The sequence below is a fragment of the Nothoprocta perdicaria genome, unplaced genomic scaffold, assembly GCF_003342845.1.
Source record: "Nothoprocta perdicaria isolate Ctin4 unplaced genomic scaffold, notPer1 scaffold_352, whole genome shotgun sequence".
Taxonomy (NCBI): Eukaryota; Metazoa; Chordata; class Aves; order Tinamiformes; family Tinamidae; genus Nothoprocta; species Nothoprocta perdicaria.
The window spans coordinates 154,851-172,357 of NW_020455591.1; the positions used below are offsets into that span (position 1 = coordinate 154,851).

Here is a 17,507-nt window from a genome sequence, read left to right on the forward strand (position 1 = left end):
CTAAAGCTCAATGAATCTACATATACAGAATAAAACTGGTTGAAAATTAATGTTGTTTTCAAAAAGGTTAATATTTTCTAGTGCGCTATAAGGTCCAGGGCACTGTATTAAATGTCCTGACAAAAGACTTGTTTTTTCCTGGTAACTCTTCATAGACCCTTTCAAAGATAGCAGAAGTCCAAACAACAAGGCTAAATCTACTATMATCTAGCAACATCTCAGCAACATTACACAGAATTCTGCAAACCTTATTCAAAGTAAATATTTTATGTTAATGCTTCTGAATGCTTTCTTATCCATAATTCCAATGAATGGAATAAGGGAAATAGTTATTTGAGTTTTCACATATGGAGCAAGAAGATAGGAATCACAACTAAAATCCAGATGAATCTGGTAGGGAAACTTTCTTAACAATGAGAAAATTTTGGATAGAATCCAATATTCTTGTCTATACAAGGCAAAAAGAATAATCTTTTGTCTCCTAAGTGCTAAGAGAGAACATCAGCACCGAGATGTTCCCACCTCTCATGGCACTCCCAKCCATCTCTCCCGGCACAAGCAACAACTGAAGAATTCTGATATTTTCACCTACAGCAATTTACTACTACTAACTTACTATTACTAACTTCAGTTTTCTACTCAGTTCACTCAAGAGCTTTTACAGCTCCTGTACTACCAGGTCATGGGGAAGTGACCATATGCTGTCTTCTGGCTGATGCAGGTCCCAGGCTAACACATTTACCAAAAAGCTAGAAAAGGTAGATTTGTAGAATCAAAGGAAGCAGTTGAGGAATGAAGACCTTTTTTCTTTTCTCTCTCTTTTTTTCCCTCATGTCCACAAGGAAGGAATTCAAATCAGTAACACCTCGAGTTTTGTCACCTAGGGCATCTATAGCTCAAGAGTTTAAGCCCCAAGTAACACAAATATTTTGCACTGCATTAAAGTGTAATAGTATAGTGTAGTACATTGTACTTGTAGAAAAGGGCAAAGGTATGATTCCCAGAATAATATATTTAAGTCACTCTGTGACCACATAGGGTTTTTTTCCTTAGTTATACAAAGAAGTTGAGCAGAGTGGCTGGAACAACWGAAGAATTGGAGCAAAGAGGTCCATTCTCATGTTAGCCTTGATGTTTTGATTTTAATTTTACTAGAAAATTCCGGCTTTCTAGTTTTAAATGTTTTGCTCAGTTTTTTGTTTGGTAAAATTATCCAAAGCTAAGTCACAGTCTCAAGTGAATGTCACTGGCTCTCTTGACCAGTCTCCATCTAGTCCAGGGCCCTCCAATGGCTCCTCAGTGAGCTCCATGTTCGTGAACCAGCTCACTTGAGCTTGAAATGTTGTGTGGATAGAGCTATATAAATAGAGGGATATAAACAGATGTGAAACTGAAGGCTACRTCTTACCTGAATCAAACAACTGAGGGAAGAAAATCTCACAAACTAAGCAAGAAGGAAGAGAAGACAGTGACAGACAGAGATTTGACTGTAATATTACCAGCTATACCATTAACTTATCCTCATTAGTTTTTCCTCAAGCAGCCATTGCGAAAAAGATTTATGAAAATGATTAAATTTAATTTGGAATTAAAAAAAAAAAAAGAGAGACCAAGGGCAGGGCACAGAAAATTAGTGTGAAAATCTGACATTATTTCTCCTGACATATATTTATAATGCTAAAAGCAATCACATAAAAAATATTTCCTTCTACCCTTTCTCTGAATTACAGCTATGCAAATTACGGTTAGAAGCAACATTTTAATAATGTTTCAGTGGCAAAAAACAATGTCAGCACAGACTGGATTCTGTTCTGCCTCATGGCCAAAAGTGTCAGACATTTAATGAAATCACTGATGTCTATAACTTTATTACAAGTGGTGATATAAAAAAGCAATTTGCTGGTAACAAGGAGCTCAAAAATGATTTCAAGTGTAGATACAAATGCTTTTGCTTCTCCAGTGAGTTGGATAAGTATGGCCAATACCTGGGACATTGGTGGCTTGGGCCACAGCTCAGAGCACACATTATAGGAGGGGACAATCAGCTCCTGCATGGACCCATTGAGTCCAGGCATTGCCATGCCTGCAGCTGTGGCAGCCAGCTGTCCTGTGGTATACGGCACCAGTGATGCCAAAAACTTTCTTAAACAACATCAACAACAACAAAAATATATATATATATAAGGATTCTGTTTATATATATATATATATATATATAAATGTTATATATATATATATGTTATATATATATATATGTTATATATATATAACATAGAATCCCTTGGTTGGAAGGGACCTTTAGAGATCATCTAAACCAATCCCCTGCACACGCAGGGTCACCTAGAGCACGTGGCATTGGATTGTGCCCAAGTGGGTTTTGAACATCTCCAGAGAAGGAGATTCCACAAACCTTCTTGGCAACATCTTCCCGTACTCTGTCACCCTTGCTGTTAAGAAATATTGCCTTATGTTCCTGTAAAAATGTTTGTGCTTCAGTTTGTGGCCATTTCCTCTACTTCTMTCAGTGACCACCACTGAAAAGAGGCCAGCCCCATCATCTTCACTCCCTCCCTTGAGGTATTTATAGACACTGATCAGGACCCCGCCTCAGCCTTCTCTTCTTCAAGCTTAACAGGCCCAGCTCTCTTAAGGCCCAACCTTTGCTCATAGGGCAGATGTTCCAGGCCTCTGATCATCCTGGTAGCCCTGCGCTGGCCTCTCTCCAGCAGCTTCACATCCCTCTTGTTCTGGGGAGCCCAGAACTGGACACAGTACTCCAGATGTGGCTTTACCAGGGCTGTGTATAGGGGGACAATCACCTCCTTTGACCTGCTGGGAACGCTCTTCTTAATGCACCTCAGAATCCCATTGGTCTTCTTGGCCACCAGGGCACACTGCTGTCTCATGGTCAACTTGTCCTCCACCATGATGCCCAGGTSTCTCTCTACAGAGCTGCTCTCCAGAAGGTCAATCTGCAGCCTGTTCTGGTGTCTGAGATTATTTTTCCCTGTGTTCAGGACCCTGCATTTTCCCTTGTTGAACTTTATGAGGTTTCCTGTTGTCCCATTGTCTAGTCTGTCCAGATCCCTATGGATGGCAGYGCAGCCCTCTAGGGTATCAACTACTCCTACCAGTTTGGCATCATTAGCACACTGGGCACTCCATCCCTTCATGCAGGTCATTGATGAATAAATTGAACCTATATATATATACATATATATATATATACATGTGTATATGTATACATATATATATACACGCACCTAGTCTTTCCGTTCATTTGCATTCTCCCTCTCTTATCTGGCAATTTCAGGCAGGAAGACAAAACAAGAGTGTATTTTTGTAACTATAATAAAAAATATGTACTTATGATGTTCAGTCTTATCCATGAATGACAGGKAACTTTTCAAGATTACAAAATATTTCATCTATTTTAATCTGAATCCAATTAATTAAATAAAATAGTCGACATATTTAGAATGCTCAAGGAATGAGAAAAAAARTCAGTACAGCCTGAAGACAACTCAGGCATCACTGAAGCTAATATCATTTACATTTCTTGCTGTCTCTGAAGTCACTAGAAAAACTTTTTSTGCTATTGTTGTATACTCTCACAAAATCATATAGAAATTGTCTCAAAAGCTTCCTTAAAGAATATTGGGCCAAAGAGTTCCTTAGATGAATGCCAAAGGTCTGGGAACATGGGAAAATGCACAAAATATGTCTGGTTTTCCTAGGCCCACTTTTTTTTTTTTTTTTTTTTTTTTTTTGTTTTATTTTCCAAAAAGCCATTGCCTCAAAATCCTTTGGGTATACTAGCGAACAAAAAGGTCCTCCAACAAAAAAAAACCATTTACGTTGGGGTTTGGACCAAGCATGGTAAGAAAACTTCTTTGTGTCCTTTTGTTGCATCCCTAATGTACACATCTCCACTGGATTAGTCGTACTGGAGAGGGCTGCTCTAACACAGGGATGTCAGTAAGACAACACACAGGGGAAGGAGAAGAGACTGGAAGGTACATTMGATACAATGACATGAGGAAGAAATGAGTATGTCTGCAAGTCAGGATAATACAGATAGATCTGGGGAAAGAGAAAAGGAGAAAGACTAGATTTTTGTTCAAGGAGGAGCCTGCTAGCTTGGGTAATGTGATCTGCACAATAGACAACTAGAATTGTGGAAGAAATATGATATTAGAAGCTGACAACATAATATTGTCTTTCTAGTCTCAGTTTCACTTCTAGTGGAGATAGTGTATCTCTATTCTGAGAACAACTTTTATTTTCTGACACATACTGCACTCCTTCCCTCTCCTCCCTCTTCCATTCTGACATCCCACAGATGGCTGGGGGAAAAAAAAAGAGGAAAAAGAAAAAAAAAGATAAAAGGATAAATGATGCTCTTCATTTCTGCCAGCAAAATCCTCCCTCCTGCATTTTACATAATGAATTCTGGGGCACAAAATATGTGGTGGTCATTSAGCAAATGAATGATGGAGCAAAATTTTATTGCATTAGCCAAGAAAGGATTTTAAAAATGGTTGCATCAAAGTTCAGATCTCTGGCAAGCAGCAGTAAGCTCTGATCTTTTCAGGTGCATGGCTGATTTACAGGAGGCACGGACTCGGGACACTCATGTGGAGCTGATACTGCAAAGAAGACATATTCCAATGAGCTTTTTCTATGTGTAGCCTTGTGAAACTGACATTAGCTAAGACACAGCTTTATCTAGCAGTGTGCTGCAGAATCACATGCAGGGACTTTTCAAGGAGAYAGGTGGATGTTTTGCAAAACTGAAAGGAAATCTCCTTTCCAGAACACAAAATTCCTCTCCTTACTTTTAATCCACATTTATTACTAAAGCTTGTGCTGTAAACAAGGCTAGACTGAGAGAAATTTTCTTTACAAGCCACAAAACTTCACAATACAATCATAAAAATATACAGCCTAGTATATTGTATGGATAAGCTGGGAATAAACTTTTCAAAATCTAATTTTGATCAAAGCTACGTAAGATCAGATCTGGCCATTATGTGAAAAGGGAGCTAGGTGAGCTACCCAGCCTGGGCGCTACAAGGACAAATATCCCAGTACCTGGAGTACATGTCTTGGCCGCGCTAATGGAGATTTGGAGAGAGTCCAACTTCCAAATACTACCAAGTAAATTCATGTCTGGCTAAGAAACGAGGGTGAGGTCTTCTAAGGAACACGGCTTGGCTGTGACATTTGGGTTTKTTTTTCATATGTCACACCAGCTTGACCTCGACAAAGGCATAAGAGACATATCTAAATGCAGAAGAAGTAATTGCAAAATGCAGCAATGCATGTATTGCATGAAGCAGTTGCTTGATTAAAAAGACTATCTATTAAAATGATCAGAGCTGAGGATAAAATTAATGGTTCTCCCCACAAGGGCTTTTGAAATACCAACAAAATACTAGTGAGACCTTCAGAAAGCAATGTCCTCCCATGATCCTGAGGACTGATAGTGAGACCCTTTAGTGAGACCCTTCAGTGAGGCATGGGCAGCTGCAGATCCAAGGGAGCTAGCCCATAGAAGAAATGGATATTTAACTTTTATATATAAAAGTCTATATAAACCAAAGCTTGTCTGACTCTTCTGCTTATATGCATTCATCCAGCAAACTGTTTTTCCTTTTGTCTTCCCTCTCTTTCAAAAGAGCCATTGCTCCATCAACAGAAATTTAACATAAACTAAAGCTGTGAGCTCTTTTGGGAAAAGGGTGTCTTTTCTCCCACTGCCTCTATAGCTACAGGATTCTTTTTATTAGCTATGAAGAAAAGAATGTAGGAGATAAGTGTTGGAGYAATTTTGTCCCAAAGGAGCTGAATTATCATATTGCAAGAGCATAGGGATCTAACTCCACAGCAAGCAGAACATACCTGTATTTTAGCAGATTCCCTGGTGAACCAGACTGTTGCAAACCTTCCTGAGTTTGCACCACTGAAACTGTCTACTGCTCTCTGACAGAGTTCTTACAGATATCATATATATGGAGAATGCAAGCTCTAATATAAAAGTTTATTTTTTTATTAAGATGTTTGATGTTTCACGGGATTTTTAATTCAGCACCATGATTCAGAAATGTACTGAAATCACAATATAAGTATATAAGTGTATACAGTTCAATTACAGTACCAACRTGATTGCCATTACTGGTCTSTATATGTTCACCATCATGACACTGGGCATCCCCAGTTGCTGGAAACAAATATGTTAAAGCCAGCTCAAGCCTGTTGTTCTCTTCAAAATTCCTCTTTTAATTATTTAAGTTTTATACYGGTTTTAGTCTGAGCCACATATATACTTCTCTCATGCTAGTCTGTCTAAACTTAGCAGATATTTGCATTCTTTTGATCAACTCAGGAAGAAATACGTATACTGATTAATGCCCTGAACAGTTACAACTGCTTAACCAACATGATGGTCATCCTCTGGTGCCCTCTGTGTTGAGATAAAGTCAGTTCTCTGTGTAACAGATATGATTGGTGAGTTACATCCTACATGTTTTTTGACCTTCATGGTCACATCTCCCTCTGCCTACCTCCTCTGAGAATTCTTCCATGGTAGGGATTCAATCACAAGTATTCATGCTTTTGACAGGACATATCACAATGACCATTTCACAGTCTTTCAGATGGAAAAAAAACCCATATCTCAACATATTGCACAACTATTCTGCACCTACTTAGGAGAAAAATAAATGCATCTAAAATTTGACCTCCCTTAAYAATTTATCTGACAGGATTTAAGTCTTATATTAAGACTTATAAGTCTTATATGTTAGGTGGAGGACAACATCTGCCTACCCTGCTTGGTGTCAGGCCAGGATTAAACCCAAAACATAGACTTTTTTTTTCTTGTAGGTCTAGTAATTCAGGTCTGCAGAGAGGCAAAATGACAAATATCAGTCCTAGGTCAGACTTTGAGTTTATCTCTAGGTCCAGTCTAACTAAAATTGCCCTCTTAGTGATTTGTATCTGACACTTGAGTTTTCAAGTCAGCAGATGAATATTTTCATTGACAGCATGAGTATAGTCACATCTCATTTACCTGTAAGTTCATCATTGGGCCAGGAGCCAAGCTGACAGGCCTTGCATGTGTATTCGTCGGAGACATACTCATTCTCTTTACAAGGAGTACAGGTCCAACAGCAACTGACTTCTCCTTTACGGATCACCTGAGGCAAAAATTAACTCTTATTTTAGCAGTATAAATGAGCATTCGTGTTGTGGCAGTTGCTAATATAATTTCAGCATCTATTTTTTTATACAGGTATTTCCTTTTATYTAAAATAAAATCTCTTTATCGTGATACGTTTGCCGATACAAAATGTGGCCCAGTTCTCCATTTTTACACAATGGATATAGAATCATAGAATCATAGAATGCTTAAGATTGGAAGGGACCTCAGAGGTCATCTAGTCCAACCCCCCTGCWCACGCAGGGTCACCTAGAGCACATGGCACAGGGCTGCGTCCAAGCGGGTTCTAAAGATCTCCAAAGGAGACTCCACAACCTCTCTGGTCAGCCTGTTCCAGAGCTCTGTCACCCTCACTGTCAAGAAATGTTTTCTTAAGTTCCTGTGGAACTTCCGATGCTTCAGTTTGTAGACATTTCTTCTAGTCYTGTCACTGGCCACAACTGAAAAGAGACCAACCCCCTCCTCCTCACTCCCTCCCTTGAGGTATTTATAGACACTGATCAGGTGTCTATAATCAGCCTTCTCTTCTTCAGGAAGAATAGGCCCAGCTCAAGAAGGAAATCATCAGCCCACCAGAAGTATAGCTGGATTTTCAGAACTACAACAAAACTTTTTATTTTTTATTTTTCTTCCCCTCTCTTAGTTTGCAAAGTTCAAAACCTCACAGAGGGCAAAGTACAGAAGTCAGTAGGTGATTTTCAAGGTATATAATTCATTCCACCGTGTTTCATACCTTGCACATGGAACCATGTCAGCAGTCATCTCTGTAAGGGTTCATTACCCAAAGACTTATTTGCTTATTTGTTCATGCTGTTGTGAGTGATTTGTTAAAACTGATGCTTTTCCAGACAAAACTACATTATGCCAGATTCAACTCCCCTTCTTTGGAACCTTTTAAACYTCTCCATTGCTAATTAATGCTTAAAAGCAAGTATGCTATATCTGACCATTTTAAGATCCGCCCTGATTTCCCATTTTATAATTTACTGTCAAATATTCAGATGCAGATTTTTCAAAATCTTTATTTATCATGTCTAGGCACAGAAAACATCTGTGTTCCTTGTTAATATATCAAGAATGATGAGAAGACATATTCTATCATTTGAATTAAAGTATTTTCAGTCTTTGTGCTCATAACATTCCAAAAATATATAAATAAATATTTCAACAKTCAGACTTGGTTCATTTATGTATTTTTCACAGCAATAAATTTAGAAAGTGGTTTCAAAACCTAACATCACCATTGCAATTTTAATAAACGGAATCCAAAATGTGTAAACAAAAAGAACTAAATTGTTTTTCCTATATCTACAGTCAGAAAAAAAAAAGGGTAAACTTCATAATTTTCTTCAGAAATATGAGGACTTTAAAAATTCAATTTTTAGTTTATTTTTTAAAACTACATTGTGTGAAAGGGTAGAAAAAATCACCTAAATGGCTAAACGGACAGAAAGTTAAAATAGAAAATAAGATATTTTCTCTGCAAGAGTTGAGACTAGAGCTACTTGAAAAGCAGAATATTCRTCCCCAGAAAGGACTTTATTAAATTTGGTGCATTATAAAGATGCATCATTTTACAGTATATAAAATACTCAAGAAAATGACATAATGACAAAAAGTAAACAGTGTTGTTATCAAAATTAACTTTTATTTAACAAAGGAATTCTTTTTCAGTTTTTCAGTTAAACTTTTCATCAGATGAATTGTTTACCAAATTATTTAGTCATATATGTCTTTCTCCCTTTATTTCCTTTTTATTTATTGAACAACTGTTGTAGAAGTTTTAAAACAATCTATTCATCTGTCTTAAAAAAAATTGTCTTTAAAACAAATATAATTTCCCCTCTTTTTATCTCCTGTGCTATCCTTTGAGCATCCATTTAAAAAAATTWATGACTTTACACTGTTTCAAATTTATAGTTTGACTGTATTTGGGTTTTAGCAAATCCTTGAGATGGGTATACCAAATGCTGCTGAGTGGATTTCAAGCAGGTGTCTAAGTGTTCAGTATCTTAACTTTATAGTGAAGAATCCTCCTGGTAAAGTCTTTGAGCAGAAAGTATCAGTGAGAGACTGTGTTAATGGAGGTCCCAAGAAACTTCCCATCTTTTGCCCTATGGCAAACGGCAAAAAATTATAAAGGACATCAGCACCAYTCAGTTTTGAAGTAATATCTTTTTGCTCATCTCAGTACTCTCAATGAATAATCTTGTGATGGGAGCAGGCTCACAGCAGACTGATGATTAATTACTGAGGGTATAATTCACCCCACCTACCTTTGCATTTCTGCAGAAGGGGTGTCCTCATCTGAACTAACTATCCTACATGTATGCTTTTTGCAATCAGTGAAAAGAGGAAGAGTCTCTAGGCCAAGATTCCTTTTACTTGTTTCCAAACCCTATTTTAGGATGAGATGAGTCATGGTCTAGAATAATCTATTTATTTCCATTGACTATAAAGAAAGCTTGGAAATCTAACATAACTGCAGATGCCTACACTGAAGACATCTGCATTTCATCTGATGAAATTCACTTGCTGATTCTGCCAAAGACCAATTAATGAATAAACCATAGTAATAGCATCCTAAAACTCTGGAAGACTCAGACTGAAGAGACCTCACTCTGTATTCCAGGATAACAGAGTGCAATTAATAAAAAATATACATATTTACTCACTTTCTTTACTGCAATATATAATCAGAGGAAGGCAAAATATCACYGAATCACAGAATGGTTGAGGTTGGAAAGGACTTCTAGGGATCATGAAGTCCAACCCGCTGATCCAGAAGGGACATCCAGAGCATGGGACACAGGGTGGTATCCAGGTGGGTTTGGAAGATCTCCAGAGGAGACTCCACAATCTCCCTGGGMAGCCTGTTTCAGGGCTCTGTCACTCTCACGGGAAAAAAGTTATTCCTCATATGGAGATATAACTTCCTGTGTTGCAACTTGAGAAGAGTTTGGCCCATCCTCCCTACATTCTCCCCTCAGGTTCTTATACATATTGATCAGATCTCCTCTCAGTCTTCTCTTCTCTAGACTAAACAAGCCCAGCTCACTTAGTCTTTCCTTATGAGATAGATGCTCCAGTCCCTTAATCATTTTTGTTGCCCTCCACTGGACCCTCTCTAGAAGTTCCATATCCCTCTTGTACAGAGGAGTCCAGTACTGCCCAGAAATGACAGGCTATCAAAAAAGGAAGCAATAAAACATACATGATTTGAAAATGTTGCTTTTCTAGAAGGTTTAAGTAACAGTAGTTACCCTGTCTTCTTTTTTCTCTGAAGACACCACAAACTTAATGTCCAAGATACAATTTTCAGTTATTTCTAACACCAAATCAMTATCAATTATTATTTATGATTTACTTACAACTGTGCTGTCAAGACCCAGTGAGAGATTTGGATCCTGATCAATCAGGTTCTGGAAAAATAGCAACCTTCTGAGCAAACCCCACAGACAATCTCTGGACTAAAGTATTTGGAAAATAAGTATTAAGAAAYAGATAAAAAATCAAACTTCAAGGCTGTGAATATTGTGCTTGATGAAAATAAATGCAGAAAATATATACCTTTATCTGGCCTTTCTCACATGGCTCACTGCAGACTGATCTGATGATATTATTTTTCTCTGACCATATTTCATCATCATCCATTTTCAGCTCACCATTGTCCCAGCTGCCAACATTGATATAGTCAAAGTAGTCCTTCCCCATTTTCTTGAAATTCATAATTTCATACCTTTGGAAACACAAAGTGGAGATACAGATCAGTTTAGGAAAGCATCATTAAGTATTTTGAATTAAGACAACATTATATAGTCAAAAATAAGCTAATTAAATAAACACAGAGCAAATCCTTTTGTTATGCTTGTCCCCGATTCTCTCTTGATAATTCCTGTGATTTTACCATCTTTTTCTTTGTATTTTAACTTGAAAATGCTGTGCAAACTTTGGCATTAATTACATGAATATTTGAATACTACTAGCTTTCATTTAAGGAAAACAGTGAAGTGGCCCAGACAAGATYTATTCTGTCTAACTTTAGGCATTTAAGCTATGAACCTCAGTTGTTATAGGCTCCCTCTACGAGTAATGCAGAAAAGGGTATATGCACAGAGGTGATTCTTAATGTCAACAGCTTCTTGCTGTTTGTGGGTGGTTATTACTCTCTTTAGAGAGGGAGCCTGAAGGCATTTAAGGTCCTAAAACAAGTTAGAACAGATCTAAGCCTGAGGGAACAGAAAAGACTTCATGTGATGGAAAACTTCATTATATAATTTAGTTTGGCATCCAGATAGCAGTCCAGCACACACTCACTGTTTGCTATATGAGAAACATCTAAATGGGATTCGGGATAGCAAGATGTCTCCTAGCCCTATCCAGTCACAGGCTGTCTTAAATCCCACATGTCTGCAGCTTGCTGGTGTCTCAGAGGGGTTTTCCTACCAAGAACAAAAACCTAAACCTTGTAGCTGGTTTCCAGGCTGTGTTTGAACAATGAAGCAGAAACTCCCTCTCTATATTTCGTTTATCATTTCATTTCATTTCATTTCATTTCATTTCATTTCATTTCATTTCATTTCATTTATTTCATTCTTTTTGGTTTTATTTTAACTGCAGCAAATGCTTTCCCCACCTCTCTCCCTACCTTTCCTTTTTCTAACTCCTCTTGGGGCAAAACACACTTAATTCCTCATAGATTACAGTGTCGAAAGGACAGGGAGAGGGGACAGATGCCTCTGCTGGGCTATTAAAGGGTCTAACTCACTAAGCCTCCTATGAGTTATGCCATCTTTCCTGCCCTAAAGGCCACTTCCTTTAGCAATTATTTGTAAAAAAGGCCACTTCCTTTAGCAATTATTTGTAAAAAAAAAAATGCTTGGGAAAATTATGCAGCTCTGGAAATGATGGTGTCATCATTTTCCTTACCTCTTCTTTAGGGACTCTTGAAGTAAATTGATTAAGCAACATTTCACATTAAGGTTCAGAGATGAAAAATAAGCAAACATATAGATCAAAAAGTAGAACACAACCATAGATTTAAACACCTGCCTGATCCATAAATGAGAAGCCAACTTTTTCCTGGCAGCAGGCACCAAATGAGTCCCCAAGGCAAAGCTCAGAGACAGCTGGATAAAGATTAATATTATCAGAGCGTAATGTGTGAAGTTCAATATGCATTTAACTTAAAGAACCATCCCTATAAATCAAACAGTCTCTTGAATAAGATACTGAAAAGATTGTTTAAGTTTGAGAAAATTCTTCAGAAACTTGCATGCAGCAGTCACACTAAGGTTAATATATTTTCCAGGTTGTTATGAAAAGATTAACAATAAAATTCTTCTATGATTTTTTTTTCTTTCCTATCCATGGTCCATGGATCTCAGAGTGATTTTTATCAGGAGATAAAGCCTAACCATCCCAGGGGATAAATTATGTCAACTGTGTGTCAGTGCCAAGAGCACATATAAATCATGGTGAGAATTGCAAAGAGCCTGTGAAGGAAAATGAAGGTAGTGTTTGACTGGATGGGCAATATAGTATGGTCTTGAGTTTTACAGAGATGAGAAATAAGCAATGGAACATCCAGGAAGAAACTCTGTTAGCCTTAGGTTTTGGAAAAGTTTCCATTCTGTATAAAGGCAGAAATGTCTAAACCTTTGAAATCATAGAATATTATTCAAGGTTGGAAGGGACCTCTAGAGATCATCTAGTCCAACCTTCCTGCTCAAGCAGGCACACCTAAAGCATGTGGCACAGGGCGGCATCCAGGAGAGTTTTGAAGACCTCCAGAGAAGGAGACTCCACAACCTCCCTGGGCAGCCTGTTCCACTGCTCTGTCACCCTAACAGTAAAGAAGTTCCTCCCCACCCGGAGATGGAACTTCCTGTGCTCCAGCTTRTGGACATTACCCCTCGTCCTATCGCTGGCCACCAATGAAAACAGCTTGTCCCCTTCCTCCCTACATTCTCCCTTCCTGAACATGTTAATCATACCCCCTCTCAGCCTTCTCTTCTCCAGGGGAAACAGGCCCAGCTCACTCAGTCTCTCCTCATACGAGAGATGTTCCATTCCCTTAATCATCCTAGTTGCCCTTCTCTGGACCCTCTTGAGAGGGTCTTGTGCACCTAGCAGATTGGCATATGGCACAAATGGCACAAATGAGTTTAATTCCAGAAAATATATACACACAAATAAACTAGTCACTTTTAGACATAAGCAAATAATCTCTCTTTTTTTTTTTTTTTTTTTTTTTTTCCTCCCTCCTGTGGTTCACAAGCATAAAAATAGTCTGTTGTTCAGAGTTACGCATACTAACTAAAAAGTGAGCTCAGAACCCCACATGGAGCCTTTATTTGCCTTGTTACCTAATATTTTAACACTCCTTTAAGTTTCTCTCTTTTAAAGCTGTCAATTCAGAGTTTTATGGGCAGATGAACAAAATTGCTGCCAATGTTTAACAGGCTGCTAGAACAAAAACTATTATCTCTCCAGTAGCTGCAAACTAGTTCCATGAGTACATCCCATGGGGAATACTGGAAAGAAACATAACAAATTAAATRTATCTATTGCTTCAGTATATTGTGTTTCTCACAAGCCCTCTTCAGGCAGCAGGATTGGAGGACTGACAATAAAAGCTGGGCTTAATAAATCCATTGACCATTGCTGCACTGGAGGTTCATGAGTCACTGGTTCCCTGAAGCTGCTTTGAGATACTACAGGGACAGTTTTCTRCCTAAGAACAAGAGAGACCAGATGGTGCAAAAACACATTTCCAGCAGTGCCCTAATCTCAGTAAAAAACACTTGTTGGCAACTCAGTTTTAAAATGGAAGTGCCATGAAGTTGTTGAGAACCTGTATTTTATCAGTAGAACATAACCAAAACCTTAACATCTTGATTTTCATGCCTTTTCTGAACTTCTTAATTTCTTCCTCAGAGGATCTGTAGTACTTACACGTTATCTTCCCCTCAGAAAACGTGGGCGTTCCTTTCCTATTTATGTGCTTTTTCCACATCTTTTGTCCTAACTAAAACAGCCCCTCCACTAGACTGCATGTCTGCTTAAAGCTATGCATATACACATGTRTCTTTGGCATACAGACAGAATTTGAAGTGTCTTGTGGCATTAATGAGCTGTATTATTGTATATAAAATCAAAACCTTTTTACAACACATGAAAATCCTGAAATATCTAGACCAGAAAAAGCCTAGAAAGGCTCTTTCTGTTCTTTTTATTTTTATGTATTTATTTATTTTTCCTGCTTAACATCACCAATATCACATTATAGATGTAAGGATTTCAATTTCCATTTTCAAAGCACAGATGTGGCTATTCACAAAAATGAACAGGGGAGATAGGTTATTCCAGTGTGACTGCATCATCTCCCAGCTGCTGTAAATGGCATTTGACAAAGTTCAAAGGACTAAGAACTACTCAAAAGCTGGAAATCAGGCATGATTCCTGAAGCTTCCTGGAAAACCTTCTTTGTGATTTTTGAAGTGATTTTTGACTAAAAAGATTTTGATGAYGCGTCTGTTTTGGTGGAAGATGAGGCAACAGACCAACAAACTCTCAAAAGTAACCAGGATTTAGGAGACTTTTGTCCCCATGCACGGTGCATTATTTTGAGCACACAGAGCACTACTGCATCTCATACACATCCTGGAAGGCTGGGCTGTTTGAAATTCACTTTACTCTGCAGTGCATAACCGGTGCAGGGTCCATTTGCTCTTCACTGAAATGTTGAATGCTCTACCATAAAGAAGCAAGTGACAGTATGTAAAATAATTCCTTCATCATCTTTTTAAAATTAAATAAAAGCAACAAAACACTCCCTCCCCCAAAAAATCAATTCAATTCTTTGCAACAAATGTAATTAAAACATTATTTTTAAGTATGTCAGACTTGAGAAAGAGGTAAAATTAAGGGTCTGTTTGCAACATGCAAGTGTTCTCATTGGTTTATTATTATGGCACATAACCATTTGTTTACTAAGGCTCTTGGTCTTTCTGCAGGAAGTGAGTGAAACAGAGACAGGAATAATGTAGGATGAAGTCCACTGCCTCCAAGCATCTTCAAAACAAATAGAAATCCTTTGTGAGAAGTTGAGGTTAAGCCTTTGAAAAATATTGTTCAGAAAATCTAGATTGAACATTTCTTTTCACAGAATCCAGTTATTTTTTAAATTACAGACATTTAAGAGAAGACAGTCTTCCTCACCAAACCAGTTCTGAAAACATACATGAACTTCACAGAAACTCTCAGTGTGCTTTTTTGAAGTCTGAGTCCTGAAATTTTTAAAATGTGGATCTCCAGAAAACTAGCTCATTCAGATTGCTTTATAGGTGGGTGTCCTGTTATCTTTTGGGGGATAATGCTGACATTACAGCTTTTCATATAACATTAGAAATAAAAAAACAGTTTTCAAATATCAGGAATATTCTGAAATACCAGAATATTCCGGTCAATGGAATTCCCTTTTCCTGCCCAGTTCTATTCTAAAATTCATATTTTTTATTTCAATTCATATTAGAAGAGGAAGACAAAACTTAAATAATGAGTGCATATGACAAACAGTTTTCCCTCTAGTCATCTGTTTATACAATTTCATCAGGAAGTTATTTAAAATATTCCGAATTATGTGGACAGAAAGAGCTACCTCAGTCAAACTGGTGCAAGTGCAGTGAATGAGGCAGGTATCTACTCACTGAATTGTGAGGAAAAATAAGCATATTTTGGGTGCTATCACACTTGCTGTTCACTTACTGACAGCTCAGTAGGCAGACATCTAGAAAAAAAAGTCATTATTCCTTTTAATATGTATTTTTGTAAGGACAGTGCATATCTGCATATTCCATATGAAAAAGAACAACTTCCACTATATTTTATACRTGTGCATATATACACAAACATATATGTCAGTTATCAGCAAAGCAGATTTGTTTAAATAAAATTGTGCTCAAAGCAAAAGAATTTGAATCAATAGCTTAGTCTGTTATGTATGTGTAAAAGGCTTTAACTAGAGGGTAATAAAGTTGATCTATAATATAATTAAGATAAAAAAACCCATAGAAATCAATGCAAGTTTTTGGTACAGTTTTAGCTTTCCCTTAATAAATGAAGTAAGTCTAGGCAATTATTCAAATAAGTACTGTTTACTACTTATTCAAACTTAAAGACCGAAAAGAGAGAACAATCTTGTAGTCATCAAGGTCTATAAGGTCATATGAATAGAAATGAAGTCATATATCACAGCCTATGAATATAAAATCATATATATATGGCTAGTCATATATGTATATGGTCATACATCTAACTGTATATAGCCACTGTATATTTGACTAAGTAAAAATATGTTTATAGACAGACATATGTGGCTATAAACACAAAGCTTGATTTTTGGTGAGAAGTAATACATTTAAATAGTATAGCTTAAAAAGAAAATRCACACAGGCAGTTTCTAGGCCTGACAGCTCTTTTTTTTTTTTTTCCAACCACAATCATAAACATCATGCAAAAATACACATCAAAATAGTTAATATTGGACAATCAAGCAAGAAAATCAGGAAATGTTGCAATGAATGTATGAGACCTTAGTTCTGGTGTTAAGTGTTTGGGTATATGTTATGCAGGGTTAAAATTTCTGTTAATAAATACTGGAAAAATATTAACTTTACCTTCCTGGCGAGTCGCCATTCTCATCGAACAAGATCATGTCCCCAGAGACCCCAGTAAAATTCGTCTTCATGAGGGACTCCAGGAGCTTGCGGCCGTCGATGGGCTTCATGGCGTCACAGAGGCCCACGTAGCCTGGGCACAGTGATGTTTGCATGTTGTGCAGCCCATACGCCATGGAGTAGATGGCGTTGATCACGAAGCCCATTTTGGAGTCCTGCACGTGCTGTGTCCTCAGGGTCATCTGGCCTGCGGGGAACAAGGCAGGTTAGTCTCCAGCTCTTCAGATAGCTGGTGGGTTGATTCTAAACGGTGGAAAAGGCATTCTTAGGAGTCACAAGAAGTTCATAATGTGACACTTGAATCAACATCGACACTGTTCTTTTTTTATGAAAGGARTGAAAGAATAGCAGTTTTGAAACACAATCCTATTGAGCTTTCTCTATGCCACTCCACACCTTCTCTTACACTATTTTTCAGCTACTTCTTGTCCTTCTTATTCTTTTTAATCTATCACTACTACTATAAAACAACATCGCAAGGATGCCAGGAACTCATCACAGCTTGCAGAGGTCTCTCCTACATCTCAGAATTTTCTTCTGCT

The 17,507-nt window shown here is 37.6% G+C and overlaps 1 protein-coding gene across 3 annotated transcripts in view; it reads right to left on the reverse strand.

Moving 5' to 3' along the window:
* GRM5 (glutamate metabotropic receptor 5) overlaps positions 1-17,507 on the reverse strand; it is a 236,006-nt gene that overhangs the window by 30,062 nt on the left and 188,437 nt on the right. For all 3 annotated transcript variants that reach the window (XM_026044175.1, XM_026044174.1, XM_026044173.1), the window contains exons 4-6: positions 16,906-17,152; positions 10,796-10,964; positions 7,076-7,202 (exon numbers count right to left, since the gene is read on the reverse strand). In XM_026044175.1, the coding sequence (XP_025899960.1) occupies positions 7,076-7,202; positions 10,796-10,964; positions 16,906-17,152 (543 nt within the window). The remainder of the gene's footprint in view (positions 1-7,075; positions 7,203-10,795; positions 10,965-16,905; positions 17,153-17,507) is intronic.